This window comes from Talpa occidentalis, unplaced genomic scaffold, assembly GCF_014898055.3.
Source record: "Talpa occidentalis isolate TD23 unplaced genomic scaffold, MPIMG_talOcc4v2.1 talOcc4.9, whole genome shotgun sequence".
Taxonomy (NCBI): Eukaryota; Metazoa; Chordata; class Mammalia; order Eulipotyphla; family Talpidae; genus Talpa; species Talpa occidentalis.
Window position 1 is genome coordinate 107676479 of NW_023605305.1, and position 17866 is coordinate 107694344.

A 17866-nucleotide genomic window follows, 5' to 3' on the forward strand; every position below is an offset into this window, starting at 1 on the left:
CATAAACATTAATAACGAGGAGGCAGAAGAACATAAGTATGAAAGCAAAATAACAAAAAAAAAAAACAAAAAAAACCCAAAACCCTGAGAAGAGTCTCCATCCTGTAGACTGAAGATGAGTTTAAGGTTAACAGTTCTGGGCCTTTCTGGTGGCGCAAGGGGTTAAGTGCAGCACTGTGAAGCTATCTGCACCCTCTGCAGTGCAAGTTGGATCCCTGGCCCACCAGGGAGCAACCCCCATGGAGCAGCAGACCTGTCCTGTCTCACCTGCTGCTCCCCTCAGCAATGTATTTCAGTCAATCTGCCTGTTCTGTTCCCCACTCTGTCTCTGGTGAGTCCTCTCACCACTTGCACCTCTGGCCTGTACCCCAGTTCTTATATGCATAACTAAGTAAATCTTTTTTTAAAAAGGTTAACAGTTCTAACAACACTTAAGGAACTCAAAAGAAAAATGGGAGATAGAAAATAATAGCAAAAGAATAAAGATAAAATGTAAGGGGCCCTCAGAAGTAACAGAGCTAAGAAACACTAGAACTGAATTAAAAAATACAATCAGGGCCTCAATAGCAGACAAACAGAAGCAACGGAGAGAATTAATGGGCTCAAAAATACAATGTCAGAGAATATCCAATTAGAACAAGGAGAAAAAAGAATTTTAAAAAATGAACACAGTATAAGAATCCTTTGGGACAGATTTGTTGTCACGTGGTTCAGTCACTTATGGGAGGAGCCTGGTTCTGTGGGCATTTTAGTTTAAGACCCTTGTCCTAAAAACTTGGAGTGTGTACTTCCAAAAGAAAAGGTACCATTAATGTTAGTATTGTTTTTTTAATTAATACACTCTGAGTATTATTTTTTCCTAGAACAGGAAGACTTAAAATTGGCCTCATGTCTGTGCTCACTTATGAGGTTGGTTATGATCAAGGCACTGTTCTGCAGGTAAACTGCAGGGAGCAGGATATGAAAATTGGTGTCTCTGGAGACCTAGGAGACGTGTGCAGGGGACATGACAATACACTGTTTCTCCTTCCTCCCAACCACTTCTGATAGAAAGAATGCTGAGGGGCTATGGGACAGACCACTGAGATTTTACCAAGCAGGGAGTATAATCTGAAGACTCAGCCTCTCCTTTTCCTAGCCCCACCCCCCTTGAGGATTGTGAAAAACTTCTCTAGAAGACATTCTGGCTCTGACCCACAGAGACATGAGCAGTGGTTCATGGCAGAGAGCAAAACACATACTCCCTGCTGGAAAACATCAGCGTGAGCTAGCCCCAAACTTCCAGAAAGTACAATAGGGGAATGTGGACCTGAAAGGAACAATTGGGCTTCACCCATTATTTAGAGAAAAGAACTTGAGAGCACTCAGATAAATTCTTGCATTTCCAGTTTATTCAGAAGGAAAGAGATTAGCTCAGGGTGACTTTGGGGCCTATTTTGCCTCATGAACGGTTTCTAAATGGCTGGACACAGGCAGTTTCTGTCATAGGACTTAGAAGAACAGACAGGCTCCCCCCCCACCGTCTCTGCCACCACAGACTTGAGCTTCCTGACCCGCAGCAAACCTGTCTGAGTTCCTTCCACCAGAGAGGACTGTGGAAAGGCCTCTCTGCCCCCTTGAGGAAAGATGACAGATATGGTTTCCATCAATGGGGACACAAAGGGGTTGTCAAAAGCAAGGGGGTGTGTCCTGGCGGCTACATGACAGGACCACAGGAGAGCAGCCCATTTTTCAGCTTCCATTTGAAGACCAGAGTATCTCATGGGGGTCAGCATCCACCTCACAAGTCAAAACGTCCTCCTCTGAGAGTCTTCGTCTGCAACATCAGAGCGGACTATCTTTTTTCTGGAGGGGAAAGTCATCTTTTTAGGAGCAACAGCCTTTCTTCTAGAGGGTGGTACTCACAGCAATGGGTGTAGTGTCATCCAGGGAAACAGAGTATTGGTCCACAGAGGTCATGGTCACTCCAGGGGTCTCGGTATTCTCGTCCGGAGCTGTAGTTTGCTCTCTAGAGGACATATTATCACTTTCAAGGGTCACAGTTTCACCTCCGGAGGTTGTTGTCATGCTTTTAGACTTCATATGGGTCTTACTGGTCGTAACCTTTCCTCCCGGGATCAAGCTTGCCAAGTCAGTTGTCATGGTTGGCCTTCCAGAGTCAGTTCCTGAAGAATTCATCATGGGTGAGGACCAATAGGTCAGTGAAGAAACTGAGGTGGACTCTAGAGAAAATCAGTCAGAAAGGATAAGATTTCCACCAATTCCTTCCCAGGCTATTCATTACCGGCAGGCTAAACGGACTCCAAGGCTGAAGTACTACCTGCTCCCAAAATCCAGAATTGGAGTTTTTCATAATGCGCCTGCTTGAGGATGTAGATAAAGTCCTACCGCATAAAAGCCCTGTCTCCTGCCTCATCATGTTAATGTGATCCCAGGTGCCCAGACCTCAGTGGATTTGCTGTATTTCCAGTCAATGACCCAAGGAAGAGCCATACTGTGCTCCAGGCTTCAGACCTCACTTTGAGCTCTCTGAGCGCACTGTCTGCAAGACCTTGCTCAGAAGGCCTGATTTCTTACTTTTTGAATCTACCAGGAGACACCTTCTATGTCCCCTGCTGTAGGAGTGCAGAACATCATGGTGGGCGGGGAGGGCGCGAAGAAGGGCTGCCCTATAAAGAAGTTAAAAAGAAGTGGGCCACAGTCCTGTCTCCACCCCTAAGTAACTTTCACCTCTCTGAACCCCCATCTCCCTATCCATAAAATGAGAATTGTAAACCATCTCCAAGTTTTTCATCTCCTAACTTCCAGGGCAGTCTCTACTATAGAAATAGTGAAAGAAACTTATTTCCTTTTCTGGACTTTTACCCATGAAAGCAGGAGTGGGAAACAGAGAAATAGACAAGCAAATATTGAGTGTTAACTCTGAGCCAACAGTTTTCATTCATGTTTCATTTGGTTCTTATAATAATATCATGAATATGAGGATTATTCCCATTTTAGAGATAAGGGGGTCAAAGGGAGCATGCATCAAACCAGCATTAGAAAGCAGACTGACTTGAGAGCAAAGCTTGTTCTCTTCCCTCCATGTCATCTTGCTTCACCAAAGTCTTTAGCACTAAGAATATGAACCCACCCAGCCCCGGTCATGCAACTTCTGATTCCAGCTTGCAGGTCAGAGCTACTTACCGGCCTGCACCAGGAGATGGTGCAGCCTGGACACGAGGGGATAAGAGCCGCTGCCACAAAAAGTGCCCTTGACATCATCCATGTCCAATGTCCACACCATGGCGCCCCCCAAATGCTTTTCCTTTATGAATGATGCCTGTAAAAGTGGCAGCCAGTATCCTGCTGTTAGGTTATCTGTCAGTTAACCTTTTGTCCTGACTCTCTTGCAGATAGTTGTAGTGGGGGTTCAGGGACCCAAAAACATAAGGACCCTCATGAGACACTGTAGTTGGTGATTAGAAGCTTAGCCTGTATTTGAATCTGGTCTCTACTGATTATTAACTACAGGGTCTTGAAAAAGTTCCATAAACCATCTGTGTCCCAACTGCCTTATTTGTAAGAAAGGGATAATGACATTTCCAACATCTTTAGGATAAAAGAATTCCTACAGGTAGGTGCCACAGCGTGGACTTGTGCTGAGTAGAATAAGCCAGTCACAAAAGCACAAATACTGTGTGATCTGCTCAGATGAGGTTCTTAGACACGGCAGATTCATAGAGATTCAAAGCAAATGGTGATTGCCAGGGGCTGGCTTGGGGCCAGGGTGCGCAGGGGTTATGGGTGAGGAGTTTCCATCTGGAAGATAAAAAACTTCTGCGGAGGGACAGTGGTGGCGGGGGGGCGGTGGGGGGGTGACAGTGGTGATAGGCAGGACATGGTGACAGGAACTCAACAACATGAATGCATTTATGCTACTGACCTGAAGCTTAAAAATAGCTAAGAGGGTAATTTTATGTTATGTATATTTTGCCACAATTTGAAAAGTGAAAAACTTTTAAAAAAGAATTCCTACCTGCAAAATATTTGCATCCATACCTTGTGCCTTGTGAATGTTCATAAATGTTAAACATGGTCACTCTGGATTCCCTCAGGCTGCTACCAACCATTATCAATATACTAAACTACAGATATTGCTTTAATATTTAAAAATTCCTTCCACAAACCTTATCTCAGGGCTGCCATAGGCAAGATATAGACCACATAACAGTGTATTCTTTTCACAAGTAAGAAAATAAAGAATTCTGTGGATGATTTTTAAACATTTATAACTAAATGGCAGAGTTTAGACCCAAATCCAGGTCCTACTCTTTCCTTGTCATTGCTACCTACCAAGCATGATGAAAAAGACAGACTCTATTGTATCCAATGGCTACATGACTTGGCCAAGACACTTAACTCCTTCCTGGGACTAACTGTCCCCTAATGTAAAATGAGAGAAAGGAAGAAACCAAATGTGTTCTGAACCAGAAGAATCTGAATTGCATCCTACATCCAAGCTTCCAAGTCAGCCTGCCAGTTTTACATGTGCTCACGTACCTACGTGCACCCCAGATCTGTGGATCAGAGAACAGGCGGGTGGCACACAACAAAACAAACAGCCAGAATAGATCCTTGAGTTGACATGCCACCGTCACCCAAAAGGTGATGTGATGAGGGGCCAGGTATTCACCTGCATGTGAAGTAGGGACCTGCAATGCTAGAGAAGAACCCCAAAATTATGAGATTTGAGCTTATGTAGAGAAGTTTGTGTATCTGGCCATCCATCCCTCCAGAGAGACTGAGAGCTTCACTCTAGAATTAAGTCCTCTGTGAGAAGGGGACATTTCAAATCCTTGAATGTGAGCAAATGGCTCTGGGAAAGAGTGTGAGGCTATCACTGTCGTCATCATCATTACTATAACTTGTCTGTTCCCTTGCTCAGAATGCCCGGATGATGCAAGAACACTGAGAAATCCAGGCATAATTACTTCCCAGAAATGATCTCTCTTTCAGCTCCAAGAGTCTACCATGAAATCCCTACATCATGCTCACACTAGACTCACATCTCCCTCGAGTTCTGCAGACCACCCTCCACTGCTGGACCCAGGCATCCCCCAGCTCACAGGGGGCGGTCCCCACTCCCCTGCCCTATGGGTCATATGTTAGTCTTATCCAGCTGGATCATTCCATGGAGTCACTGACTGTTTTTGGTTGTATCTTCCATTATCAAACCACAGAGTAAAATCCTGGAAGCTGAAAACCCTGCTCTCGACCATTCTCCCCATGGCCGACTCCCTCAGTGTAATGCGCAGAGGAGACACGGTGAGTCTCTGTGAATGCCTCTGTGTCTTGTGCTTTCTGACCTAACTTCCCCCAAAGAGCAGCCAACAGTAGGGGAGAGAGCAGTATCACATGATGACACCCTAAAAGCAGCTTCCAGACCTGCTGAATGTTTGGGGGTAGAGCCACATTTTACATTTATCAAGTCTCTTCGATGATTCCAAAGCAGAGGCAGGTTCAGAAACCACTGAATATGCTGTTTCTGCTTTAATTCATTATAATCGACTGACAGATTCTACTTTGTACAACACTGCTTTGGGGGGTGGGGACAGGGAGGTGCGAGGATATGAAGGATAGAACTGACAACAGTTCACTCCTAAAGGCTTCAAACTCACAGGTCATAGCCCTGCTTAGAAACCTAGCTTTACCTTCAAATGCCCACAGGGTGAAGGCTAAACTCCTTCATCAGCATTCAATCCCTCCAGCAACTGCCCTGTACTTTCTAGCCTTCTCTTAAACTTTACAAAACTTCTCTGCTACACCTAACAATTTCTTCAAAACTGCTTTGAACAAGCTTTCTGTACCACTGAGCCTTTTCCCATGTCGTTTTCTCCTGCTCCTGCTCACCTCTTTCAGGAAGTCCTCCCTGACTTCACGGCCCTGCCTCATGTGAATATTCATGTAGCGCTTAGCATGAGTAGCTCACACGGTATTTACCTGTCTGATCCATAGTTATCTGACCTGAGCTATGTGATACCATCAAAAGATTATCACCAAAAACTTGTGTAAACTGAGAATCATTTCTCCCCTCAAAACTGAGATTCTTTGTCTTCAAAATAAGAAGTTGTCTGTATGCCCATAATTGAGGGAGATAGTATATGAGGTGGCCAGAAGATTAGTTCAGGGGATGTGCACCAGGGGATCTGGGGGATGGCCATGCAAGATTTTTCTGGGCGTGAAACAATAGGGTGTTGAGTAGTTTGAGAAAATATCTACCCCCTGCAAACTCTTAGGCCTAATGAAAATGTCTCCACTAGAGGGAGATGCAGAGCTTTTGCCACAACAGGTGTCTTGTGGGATAGAAAGTTTGGGAGGAAGGAAAGATCAGAGATGGCCAAGAGGCAGTCCTGAGTTGACTTATTCGCTCTAATGTCTTTATTTATTCCTTCTGGGTCATTTTCTTATTCTTGACTTAAGACTCATTGAATCACGCTTGACCCTGATTAAGATGTTGGGAGTGACAAGAAACAGGACCCCCAAATGCTTATGACAGTGAAGTATTTGGCTCCCTAACTTATTGCTCTTGTTTGATCTGATAAAATGTTCTCTTCTTACCAAAAATTGATAGGAGTCAATTACTTCTTGTATTTTAAAGATTTATAGCTCTAAAATAAAATGAGTAATAAAGAAAAAAAAACAAAATGAGAGGGTTGGGCTAGAAGTGATTATGAAACTCCGCTTGGTTCGAGCATGAAGCTTATCTGAACTAATCATCCTCACCTTTTTGTCCTCCACACAGCGTATGCTTGAGCGCATGCATGCACATGCAAACACACACACAAACACACTATACAGACATACAGACAAGGGCCTCATGGACGCCAGAAGGGAATGATTCAATACATGTTGCAGAAGAAAGGACCGAGTCTCACCTTGTGACTGAAGCTGAAGGCGTCATCGTAGCCAACCCACTCCTTCCCCTTGAAGGCATATGGAACATACTGATAACTAATCCGCCGTTTCGTTGCTCCATGGATGAAGGAGCAGACCTGCCAGGAGGGTCCCCAGATTAGTCCTGTGAAGTGCCAGGGAGACAAGCACCAGCAGACATGCTGCTCCTTGCTCAGGAGTAAGGAATCAAAGCATCCCTCACCAGGAGTGAGAAGCAGGTTGACTAAAGAGGATGTGGGGAAGCCACTCACTTAAGACCTCCTTTCTAGGTCTTTCTAGGTAGTCTAGGAATAAATGCCTTCTATTACACTTCCTCCTTCTATTGACCATGACGGAAAAGAAGGAGAAACTGGAGCAGGTGGCGTCCTTAAGAAATCAAACCAAGATTTGGTAATGATGCCAATACCAAACCATTAACCTTGACTAAACCTGCATCATTTCAAAGAGTTTTCACAAACAAACCTCCCCTCTGCTCCTTAGAAATCAGCATATGCTGCCCATCTGGGATGTAATCAAACAAGCTTTGAACCTCTAATAAATATAAAGGTCTCAGAGGCAGGGAGAACAAGGTTGTATAATCGATCTGAGTGTCAACAGGGTGCCAAGCATTGTGCAGAAACCATAAGCTGCAAAGACATGGAAGCATTCAAGGTGAGCTACAGGAGCCAACATCTACATGTCCTGTTGTCTTCAATGCTTCTGTCTGTCAAAGTCTCTGACCCATCACGACCCTTAAGAACATGGCAACTGAGCCATGGCTCATAACCATGCTTCACCGAGTCAGCAAGAAACCCTCTCCATCCATCCCGCACAGAGCAGAGGCTGAAGCGACATCAACTCCTCTGCCACTCCCTGGAGCAGATCTCCAGCCCCCATCCGGCACCCCTCCATGCCTGTGCCTTTGTACCTGCTGTCATCTACGTGGGAGGTCCTTCCCATTTGTCATTCTGGCCCATGAGGATTCATCCCGTGTTTCAAGCTCTGCTCAGTGTCTATCTGTTCCATTAGACCTTTGAGAGCCCTATTGCTACACTCTGCCTCTTTCAGTCTTCTCTTGAGTTCTACCTTCCCTTAGGTCCATGTCTCTTCCTCCACTTGGTAGCAAGCTTTGTGGAGATAGGGTTTAAGGGAGCAGAACTGGGTACAGGAGAAACGATCAGTAGTAGAGGATATCTTGGAATTGCTTCAACATAATCTAGTAGTAGGACTGGAGGGCATCAGGGAGCAAAGATGGAACAAGGTTGACCATAAGTAGTTAATGATTGAAGCTGGGTGCAGGGGATGTGGGGGATGGGGTGGGGGTGAGGCTAGGGGACAGAAGGTTATACTGTTCTTTTGCTTTTGCAAATGTTACATATGTTGCAAATATTCATTTATTAGGCCATATAGTAAAATCGGAATTGACTTGTATAACATTACAGTTCTTTAAAGAGGTACAATACCTTTCCCCCTCCAATCAGGCTCACCCCTCCCCCCAGTTCCTCATCCCTTACCAAAGCCTCAAATAACTTCACCTAAAGGGAAAGGAAATGACCCAGATAGTGGATTTCCCTTGCCCTGATAAACTGCCTCTTTGTCCTGACTCTAGCACTAGCCCTTGCCTTTGCCCCTGTCCTTGCGCTCACCCCACCTGGAGTGGGGAGCCCTGACTAGACAAAGGTCCTGTTCCTGTCACCTCATAATAAGCCAGGAAGCCAGCTTTCTTGGTATACGTCCCTGGAGATCCTGGTCCCACAGCGTTGGCCTGCAGTCCATTCTCAGAGGATTCAAAGAGGAGAAAGGTACGTCCATAGGCAGGTAACCCCATGATGAGCTTCTGTGGGGGCGCACCAAGATTTTGCCAGTATTCCATGGCATAGGCCTGCAGGCAGAAAGAACACAAACTCTTCCTTGTCACAATGAATTATTGACCTGGACTCAGGAGCTGATGTTTGGGCCACCAGGGAGCTTTCTCTTACCGAAGATTTGTGGTCTTCAGAAAGAGAGAACAGGGGGCTATTGTGTCCTGTGAACTTCTCCCAGCTTCCATGGAAGTCATAAGACAAGACATTGATGAAATCCAGGAATCTGTAGGGGGCAGGAGGAGGGCATGAGAAGACCAGGCAGTCGGATTTCAGGTCATAGTCTCACAGTGCTCACTAGCAGCTGTGCAGGGCTCACCACGCCCCCAGCCCTTTCTGCCTGTGGGGCCTGCCCAGACTGTGCCCTCTACTTAAGATGCTGCCACAGGTGGTTAGGGACCCACACCATCCCAGGGGGATCCAGAGTAACAGGTAAGACTCGGAGAAGAATCCAGTGCCCGCAGACCTGACATCAGTGCCGGCAGAGGGCTGCAGAAATTGTCCGAGCAAAGCAGCTCCGTCCTGCACCAGGAAATGGGCCTCTGTCTTTTGGCCATTCAAGGAACCACTGAAAGCTCTTCCAGAAAGCTCTCATAATGAGGAGGTGCAGCTGAGTCGGGCTGCAGGTGTGCAGGTTTCTATGGATTATCCGATTCAATTTTAATCCTGCCAAAGCCCCAAGAACTGTAACTACCTACATCTTAAAGCTGAAGAAATTGAAACTCAGGTTGGCTAAGATGCCTAAAGTTGTCCCGTTGGGGAAAGGTAGGACTCCCTCCATCCCACCTGACTGTAAGACCGACATTCGCGAGCCCTGTGCCCCAGGGTTGCTCCCCTTTCCTCCAACATTGAAACCACTCTCCCCAGTGTGGTCCCACAGAGACCCCATCCTCTCTTCTGTCCCTCAGTTTTCTCCTCTGTAAAACCTTGGTCTCTGAGATTCGAGAAAATGCATCCAGCTCTGGCATGTCCAGAGTTATGAGCTACTCCTTATCTAGCTTTGTGGTTTTTTGCATGGAAACCTGTGCTCTGAAAACCGGGCCTGGGTGGGCGTTGCTAATTTTGTTTCTGCAGCTGGTAATTCATCTGCTGTGACACCAGGCACCTGTCACACAGTGTGTCTGCAGCTGAGCGCTGGCCCAGCCCAGGTCAGGCCCATGAGGTTCTCTCCCATGAGACCCAACAAAGGGCATGCAGAAGACTCTGCCCAAGATGATGGTGTTGTGAGTGCTGGTACAACATCACCTCACTCTGGTCTCCTAAAGAGAGCCCCGGGTGTAATGAAGTGATCCTCAGCCTGCCCCCTCTCCCCCCACAAACTAGCATTGCCCCAGGGCACACGTGGAGAGTGCAGACTAGGCCTGGCAGCTCTGGGGGTCTCAGCCTGCTGTCCTGCCTCCACTCACATTCCGAGAAGGCGCACATCATAAGCTTTTTGGATGATGTGTGGGTTCCCAGAGACAGCAGCTGAGAGCAGGAGCCTTGGGCGCCCGGTGAGATACACCTCCTCCCGGAAGGCAAACAGGAGCTCCTGGGAAGAACAAGGCAAGTGCAGAAAACCAGACAAAACAGAATCATGGAAAGTATTAGCCAGGAGAACTTCAGGTACAGTGCCCTGTGGTCTGGAGAGATGCAGGAGAGTCAGACGTGGGCCCTGCCCACAGGTCGGGGGAAGAGATGTGAGCCAGTGTGGCCAGTGATTTGAAAGTGGGGTAGCAGTCAGGTTCAGGATCACGGGGTTCAGACTGATGCCTGAGCAAGCCCCAGAAGCTGCAGAGAGGCAACTCTCAGGCTGGGGGACCTGGGGTGGGCCTGGATGCAGACAAACAAAAGGAAGCACCACAGACCCTGCTCAGCAGCTCTTTCGCCCAGCACCTCTAGGTGCTGGAAGTAAAAGAACATTTTGTTCTGTTCTCTGGCCCCTGCCTCGCTGTTCGACACTCCTCCTATGCCACAAGCCCAGGTATGATAAAAGGAGAGTCATCTCTGGATTCTACACCTGCCAGACTGGCCTTACTTCAATTAAGGAGAGGAAATTCCACCGGTCTTGCGCGGGGCTGCCTCTCTGTCCCGGGTACATGAAGAAGAGGTCCAGACCGTCAAAGCTGTGTGTCCTCAGGAAGGGTATCACTGAATCAATAAATGTTTTCCTGCTGGCTTTTGTGGCCAGCATAGTGGTGAACCTGCCGGGAGACCAGGCTGAGGTGAGGCACGCTCTCTCCAGAACTGGCCCCTTCTCCCAGGCCCAGGCTGGAAGAAAGGAAGGCAGGCCTTGGAAATGCTTCAAGCTTCTTAAACACCCCTCCAAGCACTAGAGCAAAATTCCCAGGAATGGGGGATTCAGGCAGCACAGAGGAGCTGAAAACTGAGTCCAGCCCCAGGCAGACTGCACAGGAACAGCAGGCCCATGGCCTGGGGGCAGAGATCCCAGGAGTGTGTTCTGCTGCAAAGCCTGAGCTGCCTGCTGGTCAGAAACTTTGCCTCTATCTGCTGTTTCCTCACAGCTAAGTACCCAGTTCCACTGTTCTATCCTTGCACTGACTTTCTTTCTCTGCTGGTGGGGGTCGGGGGGAGGGACTCAATTCCAAGACCAGCATTTCCAGAAAGATAACTTGTGGTCTGTCTAGGGATCCTTTCTCTTGGCTCTTTCCTTCATGGGCTTTTTTTTTTTTTTTCCTATTTTAGTTTGATTTTTCTTTTATAGTGCAGATGCTACTAGAAAAATTATGATTTATTGGGGTTGGACACTAAGTTCTTCTGGGCTAGTCCTGTGTTGTGATTAGAAAGTTAAGCAGCTAGAGTCAGGCGGGCCTGGCTGCCGTCATCTGGTGGCCACCTCCTCGCAGGTGATCTCTGAGGGACACCAGCGTGTTCCTTGATGCCTCTCACTCCTACTTTCTGTTTTCTACAAATCTGAAATACAAACCACCACTGTGTGAGCTGCTTCCAAGTGTGTGCAAAGCATCTAACACACCTGGAATGTTAAACTGTGGCCACAGGGACAAGCAAAGCCTTGTCCTCACCAAACACCCCAAGCCCTCCCTCTGCTGTCCTTGATGCCAAAGATGCATCTGCACATGCCCAGGCCACAGGCCTCCCTCTCCTGCAGCTCAATGGTCCAAGCGAGAAGGCAGGTGGCCTCTGACCTGCCTCAGCCATGAAAAGGGGGAACAGACAGGTGGTCTGTACCTCCATGTCGCCTTGTGCCAACAGGAGCAGGTGCTGAGTGTGGATCCTGATGTGCCAGGCACCAAGCTAAACACGTGCTCACAGCCCAAGGGGCCAGGCCACTGCAACACACCCCCACGTCACTCTCCATTCTACACCTAGGTCCGGTCCCACCCAGTGCAAGGTCCCAGGGAGAAAAGAATGTCCTGTGAGGTCCTGGTTAGAGGGGCCCTAAACAACCCTTGGAGGCTGGGGTCACTGGCTCTGTTTGTAAAGTAAGCAAATTCAGACCCTGTTAGGTTTGGGGTACCTCCTCTTGTCCTGCACAAGTCTCCTCTGCTCCCTGAGGGTAAATCTGTACCTCTAATGAGGGGACAATTGTGAGCAGCCCATTTTCTCCCGCATTTCCTGACACCCCTTTCCCGTGGCATGCTGGATGGTCCCTGTCTCTGCTCGTCAGTCTTGGAGGGAAGGTCCAGGGACCCTTGCACCCAGGTCCAGGTCAGGACTCAGGGAGTGTCCACACATCTTTACTCTTGCATGGCTGTGCTGGTGGGCTCGCCTGGCCTGCCCCTACTTCGAGCCACCTGCTCCTTCTCCCTTCGCCCCCACCCTGCCCCAGAGAGAGGGTGGTGCCAATCCAGTCTCACCTGGGTGTGCCGAAGTCCCACCCGCCGATGGACACCAGTGTCTTCAGCTTCCTGTTCCTGCAGTGCGGGGAGAGGGTGGGTGAGAGGGCTTCCCACCCAGGGGTGGCTGCGCTCACCACTCCTTTGCTTCACTCATTTGGGGAGCAATGGAAAGTGGGGGAGATGAAAGTGGGAAGATGGGTAGAGGGAAGGAAAGGGAAGCGGCGTGGAGGGGGGGTGGGAGGGAAGGCCCATCAACCCTCACTCATCACAGCCCAGGAACTCCCAGGTTGTCCAAAATCCACCAAACTCTCCCACATCCCTGTGGTGTTCCAATGAAAAGGAGGACATTCCTAAAAGTTTCTCCTTATTCATGTTCATATTCAGCATTTATTAAGCACTTGCTGTGTTCCATTGACTATTTAGGTGCTTGAGATGGAACAATGAGCAAGACACACTCGCTCCCTGCTTCCAGAGCGCTTCTTGCCCTGCCTGCATATAACCATTGACTCGGTGCCAGACTTCCCTCTGGACAGGAGCCCTGGGAAGAAATGCCTACGCAAGCACTTGGGGAGCTCCTGATCTGTGCCAGGCACTGCCCTAGGCCCCATATACAGAGATATGGGAGACATTGTCCCTTCCCGTGGGAGCTCCCAGTGTGGGGTTTGCAAGTGCTGTTAGTGGAAACACTAGCATTGCTAATTTGAGACACGGTAGCAGTGTTAGGTCATGCCATCCTCACCACTAGGCTGAAAAGGTAAGTCAGGGCTGCCAAGCAGGGCAGAGAGGACAATCCAGGCAGAAGCAATAGCAACCCAAAGACAAAGAGGAAGAAAGAACTCGGGGTGTTTAACAGCAAGGAGCTCCAAGTCAGGGGTGCTCCCGAGAGGAGGCAAGGACCAGGGGGATCAAGGAGAGTTGACGAGGAAAGGGAAGAAAGGCTTAATTTCCTTCTGTCTATAAAATCTGCAGATGTGACCCCCACATCCAATACAAACACACCTCTCCTTGAGCTTGTTGAACTCTGAATAGAGAACATTCTGGTCCGAGGCAGCCATAGCAATGATCTGATTGTTGTTCATTGAGGCAAAGGTAAATATCAGGTGTGTGCAGAGAAAAGGGTCCAGGTCACGGGGTGAGACAGAGGCTGGGCTGGATCGACTATGTGCCCATTTGTTGTAATAACACACCAGTTTGTGGGCAGCTCCTGGTGGAGAGAGCACAGGAATCAGCAGAGACCAAGCACAGCGAGGAGCTCAGCTTCCACAGAGCAGTGTGAACACAGCCCAAGGGGCCAGGCCACTGCAACACACCCCCAACCCACTCTCCAATTCTACACTGAGTTCCGGTCCCACCCAGTGTTGAGGTCTCAGGGAGAAAAGAATGTCCTATGATGTCCTGGTCAGAGGAGCCCTAACGCTGCATCCTGGCACGCAGGTGATGAACAGCCTGGACCAAGCATCCTGTTGGCAGAGCCAGGCCGGGTGGTGAAACCCTTTTCAGCCGGAAATGCTTCTGGCTCTCGAGAGGCAGAGAAGTCCCTTACCATCATGCTGTTCCAGGAAAAGGAGCAGCCCTGCAGAAAAGGAAGAGAGGAATCGCATGCAGAGTCACAGGTATGCCCCAAGTGACCTCTTGGAACACCCTCCAGTTTGCAAGCTCCCCCACCAATTCTGCAGACCCCAGCCAGATGTGGGTGCAAATCTGGAGACACCCACTATCCCACTATCCACTTGTTTCTAAGTTGAGCCAGTAGAGCCAGATCTACCTAAGCTCCTTCCACTCTAACATAAACACCGCAAGTGCCCACATGCTGGTCCAGGGACAGCAACGACTTTGGTAAGTTCCAGCAAAAGCTCCAGGCCTAGCTTCTCAAACCTAGCTTCCAATTTCCAAGTACTTACACTCTGGCAGAAATTCTGACTTAATCACCCCAAGGTGGAAGCCAGGCAGGTATAAAAATGTTCTATGTGCAACCAGGTTTGAAAACCATGGTTCTCGTTGCTCCTCCCTGAGTCCCTCTGACCCTTCGTTATGTCCTGTCCACCCCGGGCCCCAGGATGTTTCTCCAGCACTGGAGAGGTGACAAACTTAGGAAGTCTGAGCCTCCTGGGCTGAGGGACATTGTGGGGACTGCCCCGGGCATACTCACCAACCCACAGCAACAGCCTCCCCATCTCCATGGTCCGGGAGATGCAAGGCTAGAGGTGGAGCCTCTTTATAAGAGGTCACCAGGTCTCCCCCTGAGTCAGCACTGATGGGCCCAGCTGCACACACACAAAAACCAGAGACTGTGATAAATGGGCTGGTGCCCAGAGTCACAGTAACCCCAGCACCTGCTGTCCTCCCTCTTTAACTGAGTGGCTATCACTCTCCGAGCCAACAAAGGAACAGTTCCCACTGACCCTAGCACGGGGGGTGCACCCGTGGGCATGGCGAGGGCAGAGCAGTGTCAGCCCCTCTCCCTGGATTCAGTGCCACAAGGGAGCAGGAGGAAGAAACGCTCTATTGCAGCAGTGCTTCTCGGTGCTGAGATTACTGGCTAGGGGAGCAATATAATATAGCATTTAAAAGTGCAGCCTTGGGTTCAGGCAAATTTTGAATCTCAGTGCCTCCCATTAGAAATTCCCTAATTTGGGGTCACAGAACCCTGAATGTCAGTTTTTGCACTTGTAAAATAGTCATAACAGCTGGTACTTACCTCCACAGGGGTTGGTAGGCATTCAAGAGAGAATGCATGAAAAAGTGCAAGTTTTGTGTATAACAAACAGGAGCTGGTTGTTGTGCAGGACAGCAAGGTTCTCAAACTCAATTGCTGACACCCACCAGGCAGGTAGCATCCACAGGCGAAGTGACAGTGAAGCGACTCACTCTCCACTTTAGTAGAAGAATAGCACTTCCAGTACAATGAAGCACATCAGCAAACTTGAGGTCTCTGGGTCAGGACACAGCCGAGATCGGCACAGACGTGGAGGGCTGAGTAGCCCCTCATGACTGTCCTGCAGTGAAATAGGCCTTGTCTTGGTAGGCTCTGCAATTTCTCAAGACAAGACAAAAATCTGAAATTTTGTCTGAATCAACCGTGTTCAGGCCAGCATGTAGCCCGATGGTGAGAATGTCTCGTGAAACCAATTTTGTCAAAGATGAAGGATGAACAAAATAGGCCTGTAAGCCAGAAGCTTTTATGATGTGTCAGATTTCTTTTTCTGCCATGGAGGATCTTAGACCATGGGGACTCCCAGAGGTCAGAATCTGGCTCTCAATTGCGGAGGACCAGAAATCAGATGTTCTGGGTATACACAGTATGTCTCCATCTCTGGGAGACACACTGCTCCCCTAACCCACACGGCACCAAGGCACTGACCAGATGTCAAGGTAATAAGGGACAGGGGAAAAGAGCAATGGCTCCTCACAGGCTTGGCCACAACTTGTACCATTGGTTAGCTTAGCCCTGGCAAGATGTTTGGCTCTGATGACCGTGCTCAGAATTCTGACTCATTTACTCATTTCCCAACTCCTAGCCAGTGAGGCCCTGGTCTCATTATTAGGTCTCTGCTCTGATTTCTCTGTCAGCACCACGGTTGGTTCCTAAGGCTGGGTCCTGACTTGGTTTTGCCAGATTCCTGGGGTCTTACTTGCTGTCTTCTAAGCCCTCTTATGTGAAAAGTCTGCCTCTCTCTACTACTGAGCCTCCTCTGACTGCATCAATTGCCACCTTACCCCCCCACCCCCGATTCCACATCACTGGCGTTTTCTGCAAGGTGGTTATCCTCCTACCCAGACTTCCTCCAGGGGCACTACCCACCACAGAGCCCGATTTACCTGCCAATCTGATCCTCCGCCATCTGCCTGGGTCAGTCCCCCCACTGCCTGTTCTGCTGCAGTGGACACGGCTGGCTCTCAGACCTAACAGTAAAAGTGACTGATGTTGCTGAGAAGAATGCCAAGATCTGACAATTGATACCCAGGAACCACCATGCCAAAGAGCTGGCAACTGTGACTGTGTGGGCACAGCTGATGATGATGGAGAGCAAACCGCTTAATGAGGCTGTGTTGAGAGTCAGTGTCCCATGCATGTCTCTGTTTTCTCTCAACCCCACTCCTTGAATTCCTGCTGTCAAAAAATAAAACCATTGCTTTTTATTTTTACACTCCCACCCGGATACTTACAAATACTCCTTCTAGTACTCAGCCTGTTCTCATGAAGTAAGGAAAAAATTCACAAACGTCGTCCCATTGGAGAACTGAAGAAAGCCCTACTGTGTTTTATGGACCTTAATTCGATGAAGGCCAAGTCACAGGCATGAGGGGCTTTGTTTTTAGCTGAACAATGGACCAAATCTTTCATGATGCTGATGTGGATAAATTGGAGAATTATGACTTGTACAAAATCAATTGGTTGAATAATATAAAAATCCAAAGAGTTTTAATTACAGATCAGTCTAAACTTAAAGAGCTTTACTGCAACTTTAAAATGAAGGGGCTAGACTAGGACAGTGTCTCCCATTATTTGGCATAAAATTTTTTGGTTGTATTTGAGCATACTTTAAAATGTTAATACTTGTGTTCTCTTAATGTATATTAGGAAAATGTATATTATCATATAATTTTATAACCCATAATTTCATAGATATTTAAGTCAAAAATTGAGGTGATTTTAAAAAGATTATTATAATGAATTCATAAACTTGGTACTGTTTCTTCAGTCTTTTTAGAATTCATTTGAGAACATCACAATACAAAATACACATATCCTATAACCTACCAATTTCATCTGTAGATATTAGCCTTCATCTATATTTGCTCAGTGCACAAAGAGAGGATGTTCTGGCAGCTTTATATGTAACAACAAAAAAGTCCCAACTGATTGAGGGATCATTAGGAGAAAGTTATACATCAATACAAGGACCCCTTTCTTTTCCTTTTAAGCCAGGGGTTCTGAATCAGGCAAAATTTGCACCCCCAACTCCACCCCAGGGATAGTTGCCAATGTCCGTAGACATTTGTGGTTTTCACATGGAGGAAGGGGTGGTACTGGCCCTAGTAGGCAGAAGCCATGGATGCTGCTAATCGTCCTGCAAGATACAAGATAGCCCTGCCCAGCGATGAAGCCCCTATCCAGTGCTGATAATGTAATAGTATAATGGTGCCGAGGGTAAGAGGGCCTGGCTGCAGAATGACTCTAACTGTTGCCTTCTCATTCCATAGTAAACCGGAGAGCGGGTGTCTGCTCAAGCCCTAGAACACTGGATTAAAAGTGAAATAAACAGCCCCATCTATTACAAAGTGAAG

At 48.0% G+C, this 17866-nt stretch overlaps 1 protein-coding gene across 1 annotated transcript; it reads right to left on the reverse strand.

The window, feature by feature from the left end:
* Positions 1 to 1771: 1771 nt before the first annotated feature.
* Positions 1772 to 14780, reverse strand: OVGP1 (oviductal glycoprotein 1). The gene is made up of 11 exons (XM_037498432.2): positions 14727 to 14780; positions 14121 to 14150; positions 13577 to 13781; positions 12596 to 12652; positions 10795 to 10960; positions 10184 to 10308; positions 8895 to 9003; positions 8612 to 8797; positions 6918 to 7034; positions 3187 to 3322; positions 1772 to 2222 (listed from the first exon to the last, which is right to left on the reverse strand). The coding sequence occupies exons 1-11, from the start codon at positions 14755 to 14757 to the stop codon at positions 1888 to 1890; spliced, it is 1497 nt and encodes a 498-aa protein (XP_037354329.2). The 5' UTR covers positions 14758 to 14780; the 3' UTR covers positions 1772 to 1887.
* Between the last annotated feature and the right edge of the window lie 3086 nt (positions 14781 to 17866).

What these genes read in the sequence shown, in the direction of transcription:
- OVGP1 (XM_037498432.2), bottom strand. Translation starts at nt 14,757, where the DNA reads ATGGAGATGGGGAGGCTGTTGCTGTGGGTTG. An exon ending in TTCAACAAGCTCAAGGAGAG is followed by an intron (nt 12,653 to 13,576) that starts GTGTGTTTGTAT and finishes CCCGCACTGCAG; the next exon opens with GAACAGGAAGCTGAAGACAC. An exon ending in TGGGACTTCGGCACACCCAG is followed by an intron (nt 10,961 to 12,595) that starts GTGAGACTGGAT and finishes GTCTCCCGGCAG; the next exon opens with GTTCACCACTATGCTGGCCA.